General features: G+C 34.2%; 1 protein-coding gene across 2 annotated transcripts; it reads left to right on the forward strand.

The window, feature by feature from the left end:
* The first annotated feature begins 1,136 nt into the window (after positions 1–1,136).
* LOC110032247 lies at positions 1,137–25,067 on the forward strand. 2 transcript variants are annotated; one of them, XM_020735814.1, is made up of 8 exons: positions 1,137–1,320; positions 1,394–1,726; positions 12,054–14,383; positions 14,478–14,747; positions 14,839–14,919; positions 23,778–23,889; positions 23,980–24,046; positions 24,805–25,067. In XM_020735814.1, exons 1-8 carry the CDS (start codon positions 1,260–1,262, stop codon positions 24,842–24,844), a joined length of 3,294 nt encoding a protein of 1,097 aa, XP_020591473.1. In that variant the 5' UTR covers positions 1,137–1,259; the 3' UTR covers positions 24,845–25,067. The 2 variants fall into 2 exon arrangements, with proteins under 2 accessions (XP_020591473.1, XP_020591478.1); XM_020735819.1 differs by having other exon boundaries at positions 1,137–1,292; positions 1,378–1,726.
* Positions 25,068–27,388: the final 2,321 nt, after the last annotated feature.

Consider the following 27,388-nt stretch of genomic DNA (forward strand, 5'->3'; position numbering starts at 1 on the left):
ATTTTATTTTTAAAATGAAGCTTTACAATAGCTATAATTTAATAAAAGTACTTTTTTTTTGTAATACATTAATTATAAAAAAGTTAATTTAAAAATAATAAATATATATATTGAAAATAACTAATAAATAATTCTACACCTTAAGAGTAATTATAATTCTATCTCATATATGCTTTTTTCTATTTTGCTTAGCTCTCAATATCACAAAAAATAATTTTTTAAATTAAAAAATATATATGGACTATGGAAATTAATTTTTTTTTTAAATAAAGGGGCAATTACATATGTACCGCCCAATTCTTATGTATTTACATATTTAATCCATAAACTTTACTTTTTACATTTATATAACACAAATATTTCATATGACATAAAAAATAACAATATTGTAATTTTTTTAATACCCCTATTTTATAATTTAAAAATAAAAATATGCCTTTTGATGTATAGGTAAGGCGGTATGTATGTAAAAATTGAATATTGGATGTTAGATATATAAATATATAAGAATTGAGCAACATGCATGTAATTTTCCAAAAATAAAAGTGGTCCACTATAGGCTTGGCGAAATAAATTTGAGTATTCTTATCTAAAAGGATTAAACAAATAAAATTTTAGTCTCTTAATTTTAGGCTCAAATGTCTTAGTATAAAATTGGAGAGAATTTAAATACATTTTTCTACGCCACTAGCAGGGCTGTCAAAACGGCTTGTTGTTCGCGAACATGTCGTGTTCGGCTCGTTCATTAAGTTAACGAGCCAAACACAAACAACACGTTCGTTCGTGTTCGACTCGTTTTGGCTCGAAATACTATTAATCAATTATATATATATATCTTTGATGAGTAGTCTTTTTTAAAAATTTAGTTAACTACAAGGCTACAAAGATTTATAATCAATTAAAAGTATTAATGAAGAAAATAAAATAAAAATTATTAAATTAGATTCAAATGATGTTTTAAATCTTGTCCCAATCTTTAACATGTGATGGTACGTGATTAGGGTCGTCAAAATGACTATTTATTCGTGAACGGCTCGTATTCTCCTGTTTAGCTATCTCAGTTCTCACTCACCTCGTGTAATTATTATCACTATTTTAAATATGAAAAGTATATACGCACCGGCGCCAGCCTTCTCCCTCGACCATTTCAAGGGTTTGTGCTATCGCAGTTCTCACTCACCTCTCGTCATCTCATCCCATCCACGGCCTCGTATCTTTTTCCTCTTCTTCCTTACCTCCATCAAAATCTGAATATCCCGATGCCTCCACCGACCGATGAAGATGATACGCAGGTCCTCCATTTCGATTCCCCTCATTTAGGTATTTCTCATTTCTTTCTCCATTTTATTGTTCTTTTCTATATTTTTTTTATTCCAGATCATTGTCAGTTCAGGCGGGGACGCCGTTTTTATTGGTGGTGAAACGCTTCCGCTGGAATATGGAGAGACACAACGGGTGGATAGCTGTGGCGAGCAACTTGGGGAGGAGGTTGAAGACTGGGGAAAGACGCAGGTGGTCGATGATTTTGAGGAGACTGAGGTAGTAGGGGATGACGATGAAGATGGAGGAGGGCTTTCTGAAAGGACGGAGTTGGTGGATGATGAGGAGGGATTGGTTGATGATTTTGTTGGAGAGGTTGAATCGGGTTTGAGAAGTAAAGATGCGGGCTTGGTGGATCCTGATGCATCTACTGATGAAGAGGAGCGCTGTGACGATGATGAACCAGGTTGGGTGTTTTCTTTGCAGCATTGTTGAATTCCTTTTTATGTGGGCTAATAATTATTTGTGAAACTTAATGCTCAGTCTCCAAATTGTTTGAATTAACTCCAAATTAACAATGTTTGTTTTTACGTGTTTGTGTGTTTGTGTGTTTGTGTGTGTGTGTGTGTGTGTGTGTACTTTTTATGTGGGCTAATAATTATTTGTGAAACTTAATGCTCAGTCTCCAAATTGTTTGAATTAACTCCAAATTAACAATGTTTGTTTTTACGTGTTTGTGTGTTTGTGTGTGTGTGTGTGTGTGTGTGTGTGTGTGTATATCTACATCTGTATCTATATGTGCGCGGTCCGTGGCCTGTTGGTAGAACAACCTCTTTAAAGTTCGTTAGTCCCCTCAGGTCCCGGGTTCGAATCTCCTGGCGGCCCATTGTCGCATTAAGCAAGGTGGTACTCGAATTATTTGCACACCGGGTGTCCCCCTGACCTTGTGGGGGTTGAGCCCATAGGGTGGGTTGGGGACCTCACTCCACAACCCATTCTTTAAAACATTTATACACGCATGCATGCGTGCGTTCACATGATACACAACACAAATTGTACATATGTATGTGTTCATGCATATATATAACACATAATATGTGTGTATGCGTATTATGTGTTGGATCCAATGTTCTTCATGTGAAGTACCAAGACCCTACAATAAGCACAAATCAAGGCTATAGAGGAGAGTGGAAAAAGAGATAGAAAGTTTGAGAGAGAATCTTAAGTGGATTTTAATGTTTGGTGAGACGGAGTTTGGCCTCAATATCAAATTAAATCATGCTCATGCTTCACCTTACAAGAAGTGCTAGATGAAAAAATAACAAAAAAAGAGGATATAGACTTGGAGTCCATGTAGCTTGCTATGTAGTGGAAAAGCTTAGTTGACAGTGAGTACTCTTAATGAAATCTTCTAGTGAGTATTCATTGTCGGTGCATCATGTATTTTGGATGGGTGAGTTTTATGGGCAAATTCAATAGGCAGGTAATAAAATCCAAGTTTTATCTCCTCGTAACTCCAGGCCTTGTATGATTAATGGCTTAGTTCATGGCTAGTATTTTGTTAGATTGGTTTCATGCTTTCATGATAACTCCGTCAACCCGACATGGATGAATATAAGTGAATACTTTGTTCCACTATGTTGCAAAAGTATGAGAAAAATAATGGAACGGTTTTAAGAATCTCATCCAACTTGGGTGTGTGGTTCGTTGGTTCTAGTATGCTCAAATTGACAATTGGTAGATATATAAACATCCACAACAACAACAAGCCTTTATCCCGCTAAGTGGGGTCGGTTACATGATTCCCTTTTCTCCATTTTATCCTATTGAGTGTCATACTTTCATTTAATTCTAATAAATTATGATCATTTTCTTATACAACATGCTAAAGTATTTTTGGGTCTACCTCTATTTTTCTTAACATAAGTCAAATCTAAAACATCTGCTCTCATAAACAGATCATCAGATGGTCAACGTTTAATGTGACCAAACCATCTAAGACAACTCTTTCTAATTCCGTCTTCCACTAGAGCTATGTCAACCCTTTCATGGATATATTTGTTTTCGTAGTTGCAACTTTTTAAGCTGCTGAAGAATAATCTGATATTGCAAAAGGTTGTAGTGACTATTACATTTTTTTTTAAGAAGTCAGACCGCAGCTAGAAAATTGCCACCGCACCTAGCCAAGACCGGTGAGAACGCTGATTTCAACGACAGCTTTTTGAAAAAACTGCCAAACGTAGTTTATCCATATCGACAAAACTACGGTGCGGTGCCTCACCGCCACCACACCGCTGCCCCAAACAGACCATAAGTGTCAAGCCACTCATCCAGCTAAGCATTCTCATCTCAACATTTAACCTAGTTTTTATGCTTCTTCCTTGGGAGTCACAACTAGATCAGAGTGTACGTCTTTAGTCTGTATCATATCTTCCAACAATAATTTAGAATTCAGCCCATTCATCAAAAAGCAAAATTGAGACTTTTTTGTAATAGTTTTGGATAAGCATCACAATCCTCTGTCGAGCAACGTATCAACCTGTTAGCACACCAAGAGATCTTATCTCATTCTTTTAGTGTCCAAAGCAATAAATTAAACCTTGGATAGTTGACTCCAAATCTTCATACATCTTCAAAATCTACAATCCATTTACCATTGACTCGTCAGTTTGAATAGCTATTGGTTTTGTTCTCACTAGTAGTAGGAACTGGATCAGTCAATTTGACAATGGATCATTACCTTTGCCGTGTACTTTTTGTTCCAAATTTAAATTACAATAATTTCTCAATCAACAAACTTACTCGTGACCTAAAATGTGTGTAAAATTTTATTTCAATTATTGCAATTTTCGGGTTGTAGATTTAGGGAAGGTGATTGGCAATGCTGAGATGTATGGTAGTTTATACTTGTTCAAAGGAAATAACTTCATTGGTAGCCACTATCATTTGTCAAGTTGTATTTTTTAGTCTAATTCAAATTTTGTTTCAGTTGAAAGTCAAGTTATGTTGAGTCGTTGCAATCTTGGTTATCCAAATTTTGCATACATGAAAAAAATGTTTGCAAATTTATTTGTCACTAAAAAATTCAATCTTTATCAATGTGAAACTTGTCAACTTACAAAACATTCCATACATGTATGTTCAAAATTGTAATACAAGTCTTCACATTTTTTTCTGCAATTTATAGTGATATTTAGGCACCCTCACAAGTAAACAATATAAAGGGGGCACGATAGTTTCTATCATTCATAAATAATCACACAAGAATAACATGGGCATTCCTTATGAAAAAAAAATTCTAAAATAGTCACCATATTTCAATCATTTTATTCCATGATTCTCACTCAATTTCAAAGCAAAATTCATATTCTTAAAACTAATAATACTGATGAATACTTTAGTTCAATATTCAGTCCTTATCTTTTCAAGCATTATTATTCATATATTTTTTTTTTGTGAATACTCAACAACATGGGGTTGCAGAAAGAAAAAATAGACACTTGAGGTCACTCGTGCCATTATGTTGTTTAATCACGTGCCTAAATGTTTTTGGGGAGAAATCATTCTCACAACCACATACATCATCAATAAGACGCCCAGTCAAATCCTAGATTTTCAAATTTCCTGTAATGTTTTCATTGACTCCCACTCATGCCCGCTTTTTTTTCTCTGACAACATTGAAGATTTTTTGTTTTTTTTGCCTTTATTCACATTCATCAACAACACTGCACCAAACTTGATCCCAAGTCTCTCAGATACATTTTTCTTAGTTACTCATCCAAAAAAAGTGTACAAATGATACTCCCCAACCAATCGAAAAATATACAATTTCATGGATGTTCATTTTCTTTAAAAATCAATCTTATTTTTCCAAATCTAAAATTCATGGGGAGAACTAGAAGGAATATTAGATTTTGGATAATTTTTTTTATTAACCAATCCAAATCACGTCCCTTAATCAACTTCACTTGTCTCTACTCCACCTCAACCAACTACATTTGAAGAATTAAACTTTGACACATAAATAGTCCTAATTATCTCTACTTCACCTCAACATAACACCAATGATCAAGAATTATGTATCTACACCAAAAGAAGAACCACTGAGCACGTGGAGGAACTTATGCCGACTCAGGACTGTCAAGAGCCAGAATCATATCCTCCTGGTAAATATAATGGTATGGATTTCTCAACTCATGACTCTCTTACAGCGATGATTGATGACTTAGTAAGTCAATTACACACAAGAAAGGTATTTGAGGGTGCACTGGTTATCCAATTGAAAGATATGTAGCCTATGAGAAGTTGCTACCATCTTTCAGGGTTTTTGTGATAAACCTTGATAGTGTGCAGATTCCCAATTTTATTCTAGAGGTTCTATAGATTCCAACATAGAAACATTCAATTGAGGAAGAAATACATGCTCTAGGAAAGAATTAATAACGGGCACTTAGAGTTACCTGATGGAAAAATATTGTATGCTGCAAATTTATATTTATGGTCAAATATAATGTAGATAAAAGTGTAGAGAGATTCTCAGTTAGACTGGTTGCCAAGGGCTTCACGGTGCCATACGAGATTGACTATCAGGAAAATATTCGCACTTGTAGCCAACTTATTACGGATCGAGTTTTACTTTTTCTTGTAATAAATCAAGGTTGGCATTTATCCCAATTTGATGTCAAAAATGTCATCTTGATCGCGGCTTTTATGAAAAAGTTTAGATGACTATACCATTAGGCTTGGAAAACAGGTCGAACAATAGGTTTATATGCAAGTTGAAGAAGTCCTTGAACGACTTGAAGCAATCTCCTTGTATTTGGTTTGACAAGTTTGTTGAAATAGTGATTACAAACGGATATCATCAGTGTTAAGTTGATCACACTCTATTTTGTTAAATTCAATTCTAGAGACAAAATTATTATTCTCAAGTATATGTAGATGAAATTATCTTGACGGGTGAGGATTCAGAGGAAATTATTAGATCAAAAAAGGCGCTTGCGACAAAATTTGATATCAAGGGCCTCAGAAATCTCCAATATTTACTGGGAATGGAGTTGACTCGGTCTACAGAGGGGATTGTCACATCCCAAAGGAATTATATCTTAAACCTGTTAAGTGAAACAATCATACTTGGGTGTAAATTTACTGACATACCTATGGATTTCAACAAAAAGTTGAACAAAAGTGAAAAAAGAAGTCCATTTTACAAAGGTGGATATCATCAATGACATTTGGGCAAATTATTTTACCTATCACACACAAAAATTGATATTGCACACTCCATAAATATAGTAAGCCAACACATGAATAACCCAAATGATACAAAAAGATGTTATCAAGCTTGTACAAAATGACATGTCATCAAGGACAGAGTACAAAACATGATTCTCCAAAACATTATGAAGTAAAAAACTATCCTATAGGGCTATACAAGCACAAACATGTGCTGCTCTATTTAATTATGCAAAATGCAAACCTTTCAAGAATAACCCAAAAGATTTGAAAACCGTGAGTGCCATATCACAATATTATGTGGCACTTGAAGAGGAATTCTGGATATGGTTTATTCTTCAAAAGATCTGAAAATCCGAGTGCAAGCGCACAATATTCCTAGTGTAGCTTACAAAATTTATATCTAAGGCATATGCTTTCAGGCTTTTTGTCATAAGGTGTTTGAGATGATGCTTCAATTAGGTTACCATGTCATATTATTTTAAATTTTATACTTATATCTAATATTTCTAATACATTATCTCAATAAATCAAAAAATAAATTAAATATATTTACATGATTGCATATTAATTTGTTATTTGTTTTAAATTATATAGATCTAATATTAATTAATATAGGGAGGAAGAAGAAAAATATTGTGATTGAAGAATGTTTGGAAGATTCCACTAAGTCAAAATCGAATGAATAATAAAATTGAGCATAAGCCCAATGTGGATCTTAAATCTCATGGCTTATTTAAAATTTAAGTGAATACTTACCTTAGACCTCGTTTTAAACTTTTAATTATATCAACATTATAGATAAATATTTATAATTTATTTTTATGATAATATACTAAATCAATATATTGATTATTGGTCATATTTTGAATTATTTGTAATTTTATAATTTGTGTTGAGATTTACGTCTTGTTTTGTTAAGCTAAAATGTTTTAGTTCCTGTTTTATTTTCTTAATATTGATCGTATATGTAAATTCATCTCATAATTGCATAATATTTTTTCGCATTTAATACATCTTCAAATAAATAATTATGAATTTTAATTTCCTCAGTTGAGGTAACTTTAAGCATAGATGATTTTTTTGTCAGTGTGTTTTTAAGAGGTTTCGTCAGAGATGATAGAAGTTTTTCATCAATGACATTGATACCAGAGTTAACCCAAATCTCATTAGGAAAAATCAAATAATATTACTAGAAACAAATGAGTGGCTATAATAAAACACAATTGAAAGGAAAAATTCAACACGTAACGACACATAAACTCACGTTAAGGCGGATCTCAGGTGATGGTGGTGACTGTGGCTATGACAAGGCAGTGGCAGGTTGGGAAGGAGTTTTCGAGCTGTGGATGAAGAGTGACATCGATTATAGGTGGCTGGAACAACAGGATAGCAAAGGGCAATAGCTCAAAAACAACAATTGGCTGTTTGGGGCACGTGGACAACATGAAAACAAAAAAGTGGGAGATGTTTGGCAATGACAACAAGCTGGAATGAGGGAAACAGTTGGTCGGGTGGCCTGAACAGTAGTAAACTACCCAGACAGTTGTATTCGGATTGCGATGACGAGCCGGAATGACAACGTCAGTGGCATTGAAATCGCGGGACTACGGGACAACCAAAGTTGGACTGTTCAAGGGTTGAGGCAGCGAGATGGGTTGTTGGATTGCAAGGAACTATAGGAAGACAACAATGGGACTGCTGTCGGGGCGAGGAGGAAGGCGTGATAGCTGAGCGAGAGGGAGGTGAAAAAGGGGAGAGAAGACAATCAACACCTTGAGACTAAAATACAGTCGAAGCACCACTTGGAACTTTAGGATACAACCCTCAAAGGGAAGAAGAGACGCCGACGGCTATTCTGATACAAAACGCAAAAAATACTAATCTTATACTCCCATCAAAACAAATTTATAATAATAGGATAAATAGAAATGAGCTCAAGAATTGACCAACACTCTTAAAAAGGAGAAATACGAGGACTAGTTCGGTCCAGGTGAGCAAACAGGTCGTGGGAGTCGCGTTACAGTAGGAAATGTAGCAATGATTACAAAACCTTCTCTTGGGTCACTCCCGCATTAGTCTCCCGTGTCTGTCGAAGCTTCTGTCTTCTCATAGTCTTCAGGTTAGCCCTGTTGAAGGTAGTGGAAATGTTGCAAGCTCTCCCTGAAAGTCAATCTTGTAGGCGGTCATTTTAAATTACATTTTGATAGCATAAGTATCCATCCTCGACACCACTTGAGTTGGAGTTGCATAACAACATAGATTCTCACCAGCTTAATCCCAAGCAAGTAAATCTATAATCTGCTTATTCTAATTCTCGTACTCCGTTGGATGTATTTGATAAACATGTATATGAGGAAGAATCAACTCTAGGATTAAATCTGTGATAGGTTGTGTCACTCTCACTAACAACCACTCAGGAGAGTCATCTTCATCTTCACTGATAGGACTTGGACCCCATTGGAGAATTTTCTTCTCGATCAAGCTCCTAAGACAATTTTCAAAGTTGTGGTTCATCTCTTCTGTCTGGATATCTAATGGTGGCTATACTGTTGATTTGAATCTAACGTCTGAATAACTCTATGTAATCTTCTTGAAATGACACAAGAGTGCCCCATCTCTGATATCACCCTCAGTAGGGACAACTGTAGAAGAAGCCTATCTATCTAAAAAGTGTGAATTTTTTTTAATAGGTTGTCGGGTGTTTGATGCCAATTCCTCGGACTTAGGACCACCTTGGGCTACCAATGTGAATTCTGTTAATGTCTCCCTTATGCCCTCAGTTGGAGCTATATGCTTTTCTTCCACATCCGTTAGAATTTGATCCTCTTTTGTGTCCTCAATTTCTTCTATGTTGACTGTGTTATTGTCTATTTCTTCAATTACTCCCTGCTCAGTGAAATATAAATATATCATCTCCTTATTTATGCAATTTGCTTCAAAATGCCTAAATCCATGACACTTGAAACACTTCCTGGTTAGGATAGACATGGGAATGTGGATTGGTGCATTATGCTCTCCACTTTGAACTAGTGTCACCTCAGGTGATGTCAACTTGGATGTTCCGCTGGGTGTACTCTGACTGTAAGATCTTAAGGTTGAAGCCTGCTTGTAAAATATGGTGGTCACCCGACGTTGTGGTCTCTCCAGTTCTGGAGCCAGGGTGTGGACATCTGGTCTGTATTGATCTAGTAGAAATTGATGTTGTATCTACCGTTTCATCTTGGATCAGGTAGTAATTTTGTCTTTTCTTTCATGCTGACGTACGTACTTCTGATTTTACACCAAAATAATACATTCTTCTTTGTCTCGCTGACAACTAACTTGACCATTTCATCCTATGAGATGTCTGGACACTCAAATACATTCCAAGATCCAGAGCTACTCGATGAACTTGTCCTAATCCATGTGGCCGTCAAAATATGACAGATCAACTTGTGTTTCAAAATTTTGGCTTCTCAAACATTTCATGTGATAACTTCGATGTAGAGGTCCTTCATCCCTGAAATCTGCATGGTGGAAGAGATTTACTCCACTCCTTTGATTTAGCAGGTCGCCATTATGCTACAGGTGACCCATCTGGGTTTTCTTCTCTCTAAGGTGGCATACCTCGGTTGTTGTTTGCAGGTTTCCCTCTTCATCTCATTCCTGGATATATTTTTTTGTGAATTTCTCATAAATGGTATACTGTTCATTCCCCTCGATCAGGCTTCCGATAATCATCTTTTGGCAGCTTGGCTAGATTTTGGTTGTGGGTAGGTGGAAGGAGGTGTGTAAGGGTGATGTAGGGTGAGAAAAAAATATTTTGATAGAGATATGTTTGGGGATGACAGATGCTAGAAACTCTAGGATAGGACCAATGTTATGCTAGCTATGATACAAAATAATATCGTAGTTAACCTAATCACATTAGGACAAAAACAAATATTATTACTGGAAGCAAATAGATAGTTATAATTAAACACACCTGAAATGGAAAATATAACGCAAACAACACGCAAACTCACGTTAGGGCGGATCCCAGGTGATGATGGTGATGGTTAGAGGGTCTGACGAGATAGTGGCGAGGTAGTGAAAGGGTTTTTGGGCTGTTGATAAAGAGAGACAACGATTTTAGGTGGCTGAAATAACAGGGCAGCAGCCCAAACAAGAACAATTGGCTGTTTGAGGCAACTGGACAGCAGGAAAACAAAAAGGGGAGACATTGCGACAGTGGCAACAAGCTGGAATAAGGGAAACAGCTGGCCGGGTGGCTGGAACAGCATAAAACAACCCAGATAACTGTTTCCTGACAGCGACATCGAGTGGGAAGGATGGCGGCAGCAATTGTTGAAGGTGTGGGGCTGCGGGACAGTCAAAGGAGGACTGTCTAGGGGCTCCAGCAGCCCGAAGGATGGCTGAACGGCGAGGAACTGCAGGAAGACATCGACAGGGTTGCAGCGAGGAGGAAGGCATGGTGGCGAAGCAAGAGGGAGGCGGGAAGGGGAAGGGAAGATAATCACCACCTGAAAATCAAGATACAGTCGAAGAACCACTTGGAATCCTAGGATATAGCCCTTAAAGGAAAGAAGAGATGCCGATGACTATCCCAATACGAAACATACAAAAAAAAACTAACACTAAACTCTCATGAATATGAATTTATAATAATATGATAATTAGAAGTGGGCACAAGAACTAGCGGCACTCCCAAAACGGAGAAATACCTGGACTGATTCGGTCCAGGCTAGCAGACGGGAGTCACGGTACTATAGCAATGATCGGAAAAACATCTACTGGGTCGCTCCCGCAGTAGGCATTAATCACTAGTGGGATATTCTTAATTGATATCCAAAGATTCATATAAAGTTCCATGAAATTTTTTTTGTAAATTAGTTAATTCATCCCTAATATCTCACCTAAAACTTTAATTAAACAAATCATAACTCAATAGTCTAGAGGCAATAAAAATTTATCTATAGAACTTCCAAATTAAGTAAAATATTCAAAAACTCCATATTCACTTTGTTTATAATTTTTAAATTGTTCATGCAATTCTCTATAAATCACTCAGGGATGGCTATCTTATCGTCCAATAGATAAATTTTTTCATCATTTGTTGTATGCATCCAAACCGCATAATTCTATTTCAGATGGCCTCATCTTCAAGAGATTTTATTTCAACCATTCTTCTAACATAATAATTTTTCAATTTATCCTTGTATTCCTTAATAATAATAAATTATTTCTCAATTTTTAGTCATTTTGGGCATATTTTTTTCTAGCTTGGTTTCAAAATTAGTTGCTCTAATCATTACATTCTCTATCGTTTGTTGTATCTTTCAAATCACACAAATTTATTTCCACTTGTATTATGTTCAATAATCGCCCCAACTGTTGATCTAATATAATCATTTTTAATTTATTCTTGTATTTTTAGTAAAGGTATATTTTATTACTCAATTTTTATTAACTTCTAGTTTTTTTCTTAGCGTAGCTTGTTCATATAGTAAGTGGCTTTAATTGTTTACTTTGAGATGTTCATTTTTTCTATGCTTTGCATCGGCATCTTTTGCAGAATGTTCAAGGAAGAACTTTGATGCTTGTATTCCAACTGGCAAGAAGTTGGAATCATCGAATCTGGCTGAAGGGAACTTTAATACGCATAACCATGAGAAAACTGAAGAAAGTCCTACTAGAATGAAGACCAGCTGGATGGAGACAATGCCTTCGAGTGCTTCAGCACTGAATATTGTTGTCACTAAAAGGGATGAATCTGTATTGGACCGTGATGCTGAGAACTCATTCAAATTCATAAGGGGCTACAATAGAGATAATTATCTGTATCAGGAGGAAGAAACAGAAATAAGATCAAAATTAAATAAAGAAAAAATGGCGTCACAATCTCCACTTAGATGCAGTGAAACTGCTGCAGGTTTGAGCTATATTTCATCCCAAGAGCCTGGTCTTCAGTCCCAAACCATTGCATTAGGTGTTGTGGACAAGTTTCTTTCTGTACATAATGAGGAATTATCTTCGGACATTAACAATGAGAACGCGGACACAGTGATATCACTTCCTATTGCAAGTGTGAAAAAAGCTCAGTGTTTTGTGAGGAAAACTGATAAAAGTACAACGGGAAAAGTTCAAGTATATGACTGGATTGATTCCCTTGAGGATGAAGGTGGCGGTGAATTATTTAGCAGAAGAAAAGATTCCTTCTTTGGCTGCAAACAAAGTAAACGAGTATCACACAGGCTCGTAGGTTCTGATAACAAGAGCAGTGCTGAAGGCGCCAAGTCCAAAACATGTCAGAAACTAGCATCTTTATCAAAATCAAAGAAATACCTTTTCAGTGAATTGATGGAGCAAACAAACACAGATACAATGGAGCAATTAAAGAAATTTGATGTTCCCATAAGTGATGAAGGTGTTTATAGCTGCGGTCCTGCCACTCAAATGGCAGCTGAAGCTATGCAGGCACTGGGTCATTCATCTCCTGTTTCTTTTGAACCGACTACTGTACAATCAAGGCATGGAGAGGACACTAGAAGTTCCACGCAAATTATAAAAGCTAGCAGAACTCGTTCAAGAAATGCCTCTGCAAGGAAGAGGAGTAATAAATCGGAAGGAATTATGACACCCTCAAAACTACAAAACATCTCGAAATCAAGAAAAAAATGCTGCAATTCTTCTAGAAAACAGTCCACTAAGTCGAGGAAGGAGATAGTTTTGAAGGATGGAACAGCTGAAATAACAGCAAAGATGATTATAAACTGCGAAGAAATGATATCGGCTTACAGTGGAGACTATGAAATAAGTACTGGTTGGGAGAGAATGAAGCATATGGTAGATAAAAAGGTTGAAAAGTCTCCTGTTCCAGTGCTCAGTAAACAGCCTTCAGTTGGTGAAAAACGCACTTTGGGCACTAGTGAGCTTTATACTTCACCCGTTGCACATCGTACTAGGCGTTCAAAAGCAGCTGAGCACTTAAGCCTCAATCAAATATTATTCACTAATGCTTGCAACGATACCAGTAGGATCAATTTGCGTACCCATAGACCTGTTGAGATGGAGGATGAATCTGTTTCAAACACATCAGTAGTACCCAAGGTCAATAAAAATGGTTGCATTATAAGCTTGAGTGGAACAATGAACTATGACCATGGATTCAATGCTCTTCCCGTTGTAGTTGAGGTGGAGAGAGGGCATAATGAAGAAACAGTAGCTTCTCGTGACAGAGATGTTTACAGAGAATCTAAAAGAAGAAAAATGAAAAACATTGACAAAGAGAATCAAACAAGTGATAGAAGGCCTGCTATTCAGAAGAAAGGGCGCAAAGTTTTTATCAGAAGTTTTGCTGAAATTTTAGATACTGTAAAGCGAAGGAAGAGATCAGTTTCTCTGAGCAGCAAGTTTGAATCTGATGGCATGCAAAATGAGTCTGGCATCAGAACAAGGTCATCATTGCTTTCAGATATTTTGAAGCCTTATGTTGCAAATAATTCACATTCTATGGCCCAACTCTCTTGCAAACCGGCTTCTGATGGAACTGCTAACACAAATTCACTTTCTTCTGTGAAGCGAAATGTTAATAATGATAAGCTTGAAACATCTAAAAAAAGTGCTCAGTCTCGACTACTTGCTGAAGTTGTAAACCAAGATACAAAACCTGAAGGATCAACTGTTGCAATTTGTCAATCTGGTTTACAATGTTCACCAATAACCGGCAAAAATGCAGTATCCCCTCTGTCAAGATCTCCTATTTCCAGAGAACTTATTCGGTTAGAAACTTCTTATACATCGCCATCAAAATTGAATGATGTGCGAAGAAGAAAAGATATGGCATGCTTTCATGTTTGTTTCAGCAATCATTTAAACAAGGATGTGATTAAGCAGCAGGAAAAGGTGACCTCTCATCACATCTTTTGGTTTTGAAGTCTTGAATCAGCATTTTTATCAAACCAGTCTCATTAATTATTTACCTGATCTTCTGTTGTAGATATTGAAAAGATTAGGAATTCAGGAAGTCTCCTCCAGTTTAGAAGCAACACATTTTGTTGCTGATAGGTTTGTGCGCACAAGAAACATGCTAGAAGCAATGGCTATGGGTAAACCCGTGGTAACACCTATGTGGCTTGAAAGCTGTGGACAGGCAAGCTCTTCTATTGATGAAAAAAACTACATCTTGAGGGATAGTAGGAAGGAAAAGGAGATTGGATTTAGCATGCCTGTTTCACTTGCTCGTGCATGTGAACTTCCACTGCTGCAGGTTCTTTTTATATCTAGCATCTCTTTAACATAGCTTGCTACATCTTAGTGGCAAATATAATTGAAGCTTTATGCTCTCTTGTAATTTGTAGGGTAAAAGGGTGTATGTCACACGAAATGCAAGACCTAATCAAGAGCTTATTTCCAGCTTAGTTAAGGTAGCTGGTGGTCAGGTATTTTACTGTGTGCTAAATTTATTATGGAATCTTTCGCTCTTAATTGAAGCTCATCTTCCATTACGGATTTTTTATTATTTGATTTGTTTTGTACATGTAATGCTCCCTTTCTACGCATGTCCTACTGAGCTAACAGAAGTACTGTTTAAGTATTCTAGAGGATCTAATTTATATGAACATTGCTTATTTAGCAGAGGAGAAAAGTTATCATTTACCAATGGGAGATGAGGATTTTAAATCCCCGGCCTTACTCAATATGACTTTATTTTTACGGTGAAATGTCAAAATAGTCCCTGATTATTCACATGTGGTCATTTTAGTCCTAGAATTTATAAAATATCACATTACTCTCTAGATTACTTGACTATGGGGATGAAGCAAGTCTCTAGGGATGACTATATTAGCCCCTTTTAAAAGAGTTTGATCACTTAATTGACACTTTTATAAACTCTGAGATTGAAATGGCTCTTGACAAAGAAGCAGGGGAACATTTTGACACTTTTCTCTTATTTTTAACCTATGTACTTTTAAAAAAGTCATGATAACAAATCACACATCTGAAAATTGAACCGGATAATTAAAATAGAAACGATGAGGGTTATTTATCTGGTGGTGGAACTATTACATGGAGGGGAGGGGGGTGATTGGGTTTTGGAGTCGTCATAATTGATGGCAGCAGTTACTCAAAGTTTTTTTTCCGTCATGATTGCTTATGTATATATCACTTGTGAACTTGCAAATCTCTTTGCTTCCGAGGATAAATCCCTTCTCTCTATTGACCATTTGATGAATCACTGCAATATTTAATGGATGTTATGATTATCTGATTTATTACTTATACTAATTTATATTTAGAATATATAATATATATTATTATTGTTTTTTATTTATTGTGAGTATTCTATTTTATCATATTTTTTTATTATTCTCTTTGCTTATCTTAGAAAATATAAATGCTTTTGTATTGAATGATATTTCAGTAATTATGGAATACGTTAAACTTTACTCTCGTTCTTAACAGTAACCATTATATATTGTAGAGGTATAAGTGAGCTGGCCTATCTTTGCTTGTTAATGTGCTGGTGATTGAGCTTGAGAAGGCTACCATTATCTCTGCCAACATCTCTCTACTGCTTTGGGCAGATCTCTATGTTCTCGTACCCACCCCCTCTACCTCCTCATCCTCGTTGTTTTCCACAATGATGTTGGCATCATCCCAGGAATTGTGTTGTTACATTGTGCTCGACAAGCAGCTACTGTTGTGCTTTATAAGCTCAGGTTGAGTTTAATAACTGTAGTTCAAGTTTAAGTTGAGTCTAGTTCAAGCCTTTGATAACTTGAGTTCTTTTACTTATTTACAGTCCTAATTGACATTGGTAAAGTAAACACTGTTAAAACTTCGACACTAAGAAGTGATTGATCCAATATTGAACGGTGGATTTGTAACCTATTCATCCTCTGCATATTTGCTTGAATTACTTGAACCAAGGATATGACGCCTACTAAAAAATAACAAAACAACATTGCTTTCATCAATTGACAATTTATGATTTAAAGTTAAATCAACCACCTTAAATACTTGGATAAGGCCATAATCTATGGGGAGTTCTAACGCATGATTTGTCCCTTTTCCAACTAGCTTTTCACGAGTTCCCTAAGATAATTTTACAGCTAGGGAATAGTACCCATGAGTTATGAAGACTTGTAGTTACCAGGAGGTTGTCCCGAAGTTCAGAAGACTTGTACTAGAAATTGTACGTTTACACTAAAATGCTGATCAGGGACTAGTACCCATGAGTTATCCCCTTCCTTTTTTGATGTTGGTGACAAAGAAAACTGCATTAGTTATTCAATCTAGGAGTATGTAGTTTATGAGAAGTTACCCTCATCTTACAAAGCTTTCGTTTCTAACCTTCATAGTATGCATATTCTTAAATTTATTCATAAAGCTCTTGAATATTTAGAATGGAGGGAAGCAGTTGAAGAGGAGATTCAAGCACTAGAGCATAATAACACGTGGATTCTTACTATTCCCTCGGGATAAGAAGTCAATTGGGTTCAATGGGTGTTCAACTTCAAATGGAAAGCTGATAGAAGTATTAAGAGATTCAAAGCCAAACTTATGGCAAAAGATTTCACTCAAGCCTATGAGATTGACTATCAGGAGGCCTTCGCACTATAGTTGCCAACGCTATCAGAGTTCTCCTTTTAGTAACGGTTAACAGGGAATGGAGATTGCATAAGCTTGACGTAAAAAAATGTCTTTCGTAATGAGTATTTGGAAGAAGTGTGTATGGACATACCGCCAGGACTAGAGAATGATTTCAACAAACATCTGGTATACAAACTCAGGGAGCCTCTATATGAGTTTAAGCAATTACCAAGAACATGGTTTGAAAGACTTACTAAAATTATGAGTTCTAATGAGTATTATCAAAGTTACGCTGATCATACTCTATTTGTAAAGCACACTCTAGTTGACAAGATTGTTGCACTGATACTATGTGTGGATGATGTGATTCTTACTAGTGATGATGGTAGATTTTCAAGATCAGAGAAGTGAGTTTGAAATCAAAGACTTGGAAATCATGAGATATTTTTTTATGCATGGAGGTAACAATGTCCAAGAAACACATTGTTATCACAAAGGAAAGACATTCTAAATCTACCAAAGGAGACTGTGATGATTGGATGTAAGCCTATTGACACTCCAATGAATCCCAACCAGAAATCAAAGAGGAGAGAAGAAATTGTCTCTGTGTGGATAAGGGGAAATATCAAATATTAGTAGGAAATCTCTACTACATGTCACATATGAGACCAGATATTGCATATTATGTCAATATTGTGAGCCAACACATGAATAACCCAAATAAAGAGTACTTTGAGATAGTGCACAGAATTTTGAGATTTTTTCAAGAAGACCCCTATTTATTGATTAATTTTTAAGAATACCGAGAATAGAGGAGTGGAGGCCTACACTGACATTAGTTGGGTTAGGGAACTAACTAACAGAAGGTCCACTACAGGTTACTGCTTCTATGTATGGGGAAATTTGGTGACATGGAGAAGAAGCAAGTGGTTATTTTTAGAAGCAATGCAGAACTAGAATATATGGCACTCTCCTTTGGAATTTGTGAAGAGATCTGAATTAAAAAATAGTTAAAAGAATCAGGGTGTACCTCCAATAGGCCTATACATATGTTTTGTAACAATTAAACAATTATCGGTGTTGCTAAGAATCTTGTGCCATCATGATAGGACCAAATCTATTGAAGTTGATAGACACTTCATCTCTAAAAAGTTCATGGAGGAATTCTACAGCTAAACTATATCCTGACACGCTAATAAGTTGTTGATGTTTTCACCAAAGCCCTTCTTTTAAGCATCTTCATCAATACCAAGCATGGTCTCTACAATATCTTAAGGTATTGGAGTTCAATACCAAGCATGGTCTCTACAATATCTTAAGGTCTAAGACGATCCTGTTTTCCCTCTTTCTTCATCATGTGGGCCAACCACTAATTCCAAAATAGGGAAGATTTGATTGTGGTTAACTGAAGAAACTCTTAATTAGTCTATTTCCTTCATATTCTATGTTTTTTTATTTTTATTTTAGAATTATTTCCTTCCCTAATTTAGGATAGATATATTTGATAAGTTTGAAAATCATGAAGGATTGGTTTCCTTATATACGTGCCCTACTTGTGAATAATGAAATTAACTCTCTTTTCATTCCAAAACATGTTTTCAACCGTTTTTAGTTGGTATTACTATGATTACATGGAAGGTGATAATTATGTGTAACTAATATCTTCTGGGATCTTCTTTTAAAAATATAAAAGGTGTTAGGAATTGTGATTTTGATCTTATGATTTCATGTCATCTTCTCAAAAGGAATTTTATTCTTTTTTTTTTTTCTTGGATTAAGCCTTGAACTGGAATTTTCAATTAAATGTGGATTGTTCTCGTAAAAGCAACTTAAGGAGGCTGCTTGTTGCTTGCAGTATTACAAATTATTTGGTGATATTATTTGCTGCTTTTTATAACTATTTTGACCGTTATGGCTCTTTTTTTTTTTTTTTGAGCTTTCTGCTTTTATCATAGTATATTGCTTTGTCAGGGTTATGATTTCGTTAACATATGGATTGAGATGGATGCTCTTAACCTTATTAATATTTTTAACAGAGATTTGTCTAGTTTTGGATTATATTCATTTTTAACATTAAGCTTTAGCTTTCTAGAGTAGTTTATGCATTGTTGCATATTACTCATTAAAATAATTCTACAGCTAATTAGTTAGCCAATGAGTGCTGCAAATGAAAACTTATAGAATCATTAATCTTAATGCAGTTTGTAGGAACCTCATTGGTATTATTAGACGTGATAAATGTGGCTTGCTTTATACAACAACAACAACAAAGCCTTAATCCCACTACGTGGGGTCGGCTACATGAATCCTTTTCTCCATTGCATCTTATTTAGTGTCATATTTTCATTTAGTTCAAGTAAATTAAGATCATTTTCAATACAATAAGCCCAAGTCTTCCTTGGTCTACCTCTGCTTTTCTTAACACAAGTCGAATCTAAAACATCTACTCTCGTAATCGGATCATCAGATGGTCGACGTTTAATGTGACCAAACCATCTAAGACAACTTTCTCTAATTTTGTCCGTCACAGGAGCTACACCAACCCTATCATGGATATATTCATTTCTCATTTTTTTCTTAAGTGTAAATTCACTCATCCACCTAATCATTCTCATCTCGGCAACACTTAACTTATTATTATGCTTCTCTTTTAAAGGCCAACATTCAGCGCCATAGAGCATTGCAAGTCTCACCACCGTCTTATAAAATTTTCCTTTCAATCTAAACGGTACTTTTCTATCACACAAAAGGCCCGAAGCATTCCCCCACTTCAACCAACCAACTTGAATTCTACTATTAACATCCCCATCTATATCACCATCGCTTTGGACAACGGACCCAAGATATCTAAATCGTTCACACCTTTTAATAATTTGATCACCCAAAGTCACACTTCTGTCACTAGAGCTATTACTACTAAAATTACATTCCATGTATTCAGTTTTAGTTCTACTTAAATGAAGGCCTTTAGACTCCAATGTAGACATCCATAATTCAAGTTTTTTCCTGGGCTTTTTCTCTTGTTTTATTCACAAGAAGGATATCATCAGCAAAAAGCATACACCAAGGTACATCCTCCTGTAGATGTCCAGTAAGACCATCCATAACTAAAGCAAAAAGATACGGGCTTAAAGCCGATCCCTGATGTAATCCAACAGAAATAGGAAAATATTCTGTCAATCCTCCTTCAGTTTGAACACAAGTAACAACTCTAGTATACATATCTTTAATGACTTGAATATAAGTCATATCAACACATTTCTTCTCGAGAACTCTCCAAAGGATATCTCTTGGAACCTTATCGTAAGCTTTTTCTAAATCAATAAAAATCAAATGTAGATTCTCCTTATTATCTCTGAACTTCTCCATCAAACCTCTCAATAAATGTATAGCTTCCATAGTAGACCTGCCCGGCATAAATCCAAATTGATTATGAGAAATTTTCGTGATGCATCTTAACCTATGTTCAATTACCCTCTCCCATAATTTTAAAGTATGACACATCAACTTAATTCCTCTATAATTTGCACACTCTTGTGCATCCCTTTTATTCTTAAAAATGGGGAGCAAAATACTCTTCCTCCACTCCTCAGGCATCTTTTTAGTTTTTAAAATAATATTAAAGATTTTAGTTAGCCAAGAAACTTCCAAATCTCCCAAATATTTCCACACTTCAATTTTGATATCATCAGGTCCCACAGACTTTCCACCCCTGGTTTTCTTTAAAGCCTCAACTAATTTTTTACTAATGCGACGGTAAAAACAAAATGTTTTATTTTTATTCACGATATTAATGTCACTAAGGTCAATCATATTTTCAAAAACTTCATTAAAAAGTTTATCAAAGTAACTCACTCACCTATGTTGAATATCTTTTTCTAAGAAAAGTATTTTTTTATTTTCATCTTTAATACATTTTACTTCAGTTAAATCTTTACTTTTCTTTTCTCTTTGTTTGGCTAGTTTATACATATATTTTTCTCCCTCCTTAGTATCTAATCTATTATAAAGATCATTAAAAGCAGAATTTTTAGCTTCTCAGATTGTTCTTTTAGACTCCATGCGGGCCGTTTGATATTTTTCCCAGTTCTCTAAGTTTTTACATTTAAATCAATTTTTATAACATAACTTCTTATATTTTATCTTTTCTTGCACATTATTATTCCACTACAAATTATTCTTACTCAGAAAATTTTTCTTTTGATTCTCCAAGTACATCTTTTGCTACTTGTTTTAATAATGTTTATTACTTTATCACTCATAAATTTATTTCTTTATGAACATCCCAAACCTTGAAATCTTGAAGTTTACTCATAAAAATAATTTTATTGTCCATCTAATTCTACGAAGATGAGTCCTAGTATTCTTTATTTTACAACTCTTAATCTTAAAATCTAAAACTAATAAACTATGTTGGGTACTTAAATTTTCACTTGAAATGACCTTACAATATTTACAATCGCGATGATCTCTTCTTCTCATAAGAAAATAATCATTTTGTGTTTTATTAGATTCACTTTTATAAATAATACGATGCTCATCTCTTTTCTTGAATAAAGTATTAGTAATAACAAAATCATACGCTAAAGCAAAATCTAAAATAACTCTACCTTCTTCATTAGTTACTCCAAAATTGTAGCCACAATGATTATTTCTAGTCTTATACCACTCTACTGATAAAAATTCTTTCTTCAAGAGGTATCATTTGTATTTAGTCTTCCAAGTCATTCCAAAATTTATCTTTAGACTTTGTATCTAAACCTACTTGAGGAGCATAAACACTTATAATATTAAAAATCTTAGTATCAATGATAATCTTAAGGACTACAATTCTATCTTCAACTCTATTAATTTTTACAACATTATCTTTCAAACTCTTATCTATAATTACATCTACACCATTTCTAGTGCGACTCTTTTCAGAATACCAAAGTTTAAAACCTAAATTATCAATCTCCTTAGCCTTTTCTCTAACCCACTTAGTTTCTTGAAAAACATAAGTTATTAATTTTCCTATGAATCATAATATCAAATAATATCAACTAATAATATCAACTAATTCCATTAATTTACCATTGAGAGTACCTATATTTCTAAATTCTATCTAGTATTAGTTTCATTAGTTTCATGAACTAATTTCTTTACCCGCATTCGCCCATAATGTGGGAATCCTTGCTTATTTAACACTACACCCTATAGCCAGTGTAGCATTCACCCGAAATGTTTAGTTGTTGTTATTATTATTCAATTTTCTTTTGGTGGTGGTTCTCCATTTTATACTTTATTTCTTTGTTATCCTTTATTTAGTACTCACTTTTTCATATCGTGTAGTCGTGTTCTCTTTTGATAATTTGATATGGAGTTGATATATTTCCGGTTGATGTTTGGATGAACTCTGTTATTCATTTGATTCCTTTTATTTATCTTTGTTTATCACCAGTTTGTTATCTTCTTAATAATGCAAAAAGGGCTTGAAACTATGGAATTGAAAAAATTGATATATAAATTAGCTATAGCAAGAGATATGAGATCTACAAATTTTAATCAGTTAGATGCATTATAAGCGAAGATTATAAAAACTTTGGTAAAAATAAAGATATCAAGGAAAATTAAATGACACTTTAAGAAATTATTAATTAAAATTTAATAAAGAAACTATTTAAAAGAATAAGGTCTATTATAGATTGCTAATAAAAATTGTACTAGAGTTGGCTTTGATGTAGATTTATAAATTTAAACCTTATGTTTAGATGAGATATCTATTAGGATTTTGGGACTTAAAGGGTATATTGTAGTGGTTTTGTTGACAAAACTTGTCAATGGAATTTTATGGGCAAAAAAAAAAGGATTTCAAAAGATTAGAAAAGAAGTATTTTGATGCTAATATTGTAATTATTAAGGAATATAATAGAGTATAATGGAACACAAATTTTAGTGAGCTGGAGGAATTTTGTAACTATGGAGAAATAGTTGGAAGATATGTGGCTTAGAGATAGTAAAACAAAGATAGATTCTATAATTTTAGTGAGTTGATATTAATTTTCATCAATTATTTCTAGAAGATAAAGTGATACTTAAGTATGACATGTCTAAATGGTTTAGATGTATGTGTGAAAGAATCAGGCTATATACGAGGATGTAATTTTTAGAGTGAATATTCCTTCGTTAAAATGGGGAATTATCTCAATTGTAGTATGCTATTGTTATAAGAGTATATCATGGAAAATTCAAAGCAAATTTAAGTTGACAATGTTGTATGAATCTGAGTGTTGGCACTAAGGAAAATGATCTATGTTGAAGGTGACAAAAACAAGAACTTTAAGATAAGTTTGTGATAAAACTCGACTAATTTTTAAGGAATAATTTTATTAGAGGAATGATTGGAGTGACTTCTATTGAGAATAAGGTAATTTAACATAGGCATAAGGTGTTTTGATCTTGTATAATAAATGGTAGAAAATGTACTCAGTAGACAAATGGATAAATTTAGCATTGAAGGATTAAAAACAATAATCCATACCTAAGGTAACATGGACAATTCTAAAAGATTTGTGAATAGTAGTAAATTTAACTCCTCAGGCAATGCTCAATAAGCTTGAATGAAATATGAGAATTTGATGAATCCTAGATTATGCTCTCTTTATCTTTGTATTTTGATACTATTCTTAAATCTTCTTTTAGATTTTCTTTTTCTTTTTTGCAGGCATTAAAGAGAATTGAATTGTCCATTACTGAAGATGATAAACTGCCTGACAATCTTCTTATTCTCTCCGGTGAAGAAGATTTTGCAGTTTGTGCGCCGCTACTTAAGAAAGGTAATCATTCTTTCCTTTTTTTATGGACATTCTAAAATCTCAGGAAATTCATTGACCATAGCTCACGTATATAAGTTTCGCATCGAGCAGGAGCAGTGGTTTTCAGCTCAGAGCTTTTACTCAATGGCATTGTTATCCAGAAGCTGGAATATGAAAGGTATTTTGAACTGATTAATCTTGAACCCCATTCCAAATTTTTTCCAAACTTTGTTTTTCATGAAAGAAATATTCTTTACATTCTTCAGGTAAGCATTATGTTTTATGTAACAAGATTAGAAAATAAAAGGTGATGTTGAATGGTTTCAAAATTTATAATTTTTACAAGGGAAGATTTTACACTTGTAAAACTTCTTTTGCACTTGATGCTTATATTAATTTTCATTATATTTTCTTAATCATTGTCTTTTTAAATTATTATATGATGAGAGAAGATAATAATAACTACTTGTAAGGATATGCATTACCAAATGAGAAATGGCAGAGGATGTGAAAATATTTTTATATTATTTGATGCAATAATAATTTTTGGTTTTGTAAAAATCTTATAAATAGCGAGAAAACATCATTCAATTAATTAGTAATTATGTCAAATAATAATTTATCTAAAAAATGTTCAAACATGATGGAAATGAATTGAAACATTAGTAGTATAGCTTGGTATGCAATATGTAAAAAACTGATGTTGAATCATTTCTTTTCATCCATCACCACATACAAAATTCGTTAACTTATGCTTGAATCTTTAAACATACAAAACATTTGCCACTTTACGAATTCCAATCTAATCTTCATTCTTTGATTTGCAGACAACATCACCTCATACAAAATTCGTTACAATTATGCTTGAATCTTTAAACATACAAAACATTTGCTACTTTACGGATTCCAATCTAATCTTCATTCTTTGATTTGCAGACACCAACTTTTCTTGAATCAAGTTAAGAGGACACACTGAGTAATATGGCCTAATTGTGAAGATGGAAAGGAGTTTCTCTGTAGCTGGATCTGCTTCAGCGAAAGGCTAATGTAACTTATGAGCTAATGATTAAATATGGTGCTTCTTTTGTATAGTGTTTTGTCTCCTTTTGTGTGAGGTGTTTATATCTGCGATTGAAAAAATATTTCTTTATTTTTATTATTATCATTTAATATATCCTCCGTGCATAATTCTTGCACAGGTTTTTTTTATTATTTTTTTATTTTTTTATTTTTTTTTTGTGATTTGTTTATTAATATGGTAGCAGGCTATCTTCCTTTGGCTTTATTATTATGTTTTGGGTAATTTATGTTCATACCCCACAATTCTTTTGTATTTACATATCTAACACTTAAAATTTGATATTTACATTTGTTACACTTTGGTGTCATAAACCCATGCATGAATGGTGTATTTCACTCTTTAAAAACGAATAATAATGATATTTTTTAGGTGATGTTAAAGTTTGAGTGCTATGATGTAAATATGAAAGTTTTGGCGTTAGATATGTAAACACATAACTGTTTGGTATGCATGTAAATGCTCTTATTTTCTTAGTGGATGTTTTGTTGCTACTCGAAATATATATATATATTATATATATATATATTAAATTGGCTGACTCCTTTTCTAGAGCTAGAGACAAAAGCAAAACAAAATTGGGTCACTCTCTAGCTATTTAATACTACGTTTTTTTGTCATTTTTTGTTTTTTCTTTAGGTTTTGTAATTATCTGTATTCTCTTTTTTTTGGAACTATTTGTATATGGTGGTTATCGTGGGGGAAGGGTGTTATGATTGGGCCCTTCCACACAATCTATATGTATCCTTATTTCTTTATATATATATATATATATATATAGATTATGTTCAAATGTTTCTTTCACCTTGTGGCTCTGGTTTGGAGGCATTGAAAGCGGGGAAATGTAATGGAAAAGGGAAGTACAAAGTTCATTCAGTAAGTACATCAATTTGTTTGCTGGTTCGATTGATGAGAAATTGAGCTTTTTATTCTCATTTATTTCATTGGAAATTGGAGTTTGTGAAAAATAACGCAAATACCAATAATGATTTCTTTCTTGCCTTTTAATTGAAGAGAATTTTACATACATATCATAATATAACATTAAATTCTTAAGGATATATGTGTAACATTTTTTTTTTATATTCATGTTTACAATGTTTAGTGTCATTAATCTATTTCCTAAAAGAAGGTAATGAATTTCCTATTATAGTAGCAAAAAATGAGTGTTATGCCTATAAACATAAAAAATATAAGTGATAGATATATAAATATATAATAATATTTGTGGAATGCATGTAAATCCCTTTTAACGAAAACACCTAATATAGACTTTTTTGTTGTACCCGCACTTTTCTCCATTCTTAAAAATCAAATGTGGGCTCTGAAATTTACATGTCTTAACAGGGCTCTCAGTTTCAAATTTCTAGATTTGATTTGAGATTTCAAGTGCAACCCTTACAACTAATTACCCCTCCCCATAACATGACAACATGACTTCATTTTCAATTGCGGGCAGCTTTTTTAAAATGAAGCCTCATCGTTTGAAAAACACATTTTAACAACTTACCCGAAAATGCGGTTGAATTTTTACACTAAACGCAAGCCGTGGGTCGAACCCCGCGGGCAGTAAGTCAAACTCCACAGGCAACCTGCGGGCCGCATATCATGATAAGCTGTTTACCTGAATAAGCATAAGCTGCCCCAAACACACCCTAAGACTAGTCATTAGGATATTAAGTATTCAAATTCAATTTATAAGAGCAGTAATTACATTTTAAATTGATTAAATTAATCACCATTGGCTTATAACAAACAAGCGGTAAGTCACCCGCAGGCCGAATCTCGCAGGCAACATATCAGGAGAAGCTGCCCCAAACACACCCTAAGACTAGTCATTAAGATATTAAGTATTCAAATTCAATTTATAAGAGTAATTACATTTGAAATTGATTAAATTAATCACCATTGGCTTATAACAAATGATTGGAGAAACTGTGCCACTCAATCTGAAACATTGTATTATGAGTCATCAAATCTTTCGAATTATAGTTTTGAGTCGGTAGCTAATAGCCGTCCCTACAACAACTCCCATCCAATCCATCAAAACCAGCCTCATTCGTCCTCCTTCGAGCTTTCTCATTGATATTCTCCAACTACAGTTTCAGGCTCAGGCTGCTGCTACTAGTCGTCTTCTCAACTTAAATCATAATCACTTGCATCGATTAGATATGAGGGAGCAACAAATTAGGGTTTCAGACATCACAGCTTTCCCAAATTACATCCATTGGGGCATCAAATTGAACTTCTTCTGTGGCAACTCAAAATGTATAAAGAAATTTCCTTAAGACACATCTTATAAAAATAAAAAAATAAAAAAAAAGGAAAAATTACTCGCCTTAAGCTGTATATAATAAATAAACACACACATGATCAGAAAGAGAAACCATACAGCAGAGATTATAATGTAGGCGTCAGACTTTTTTCCGGATATGGGGGGGG

Source organism: Phalaenopsis equestris, unplaced genomic scaffold, assembly GCF_001263595.1.
Source record: "Phalaenopsis equestris unplaced genomic scaffold, ASM126359v1 Scaffold000002, whole genome shotgun sequence".
Taxonomy (NCBI): domain Eukaryota; kingdom Viridiplantae; phylum Streptophyta; class Magnoliopsida; order Asparagales; family Orchidaceae; genus Phalaenopsis; species Phalaenopsis equestris.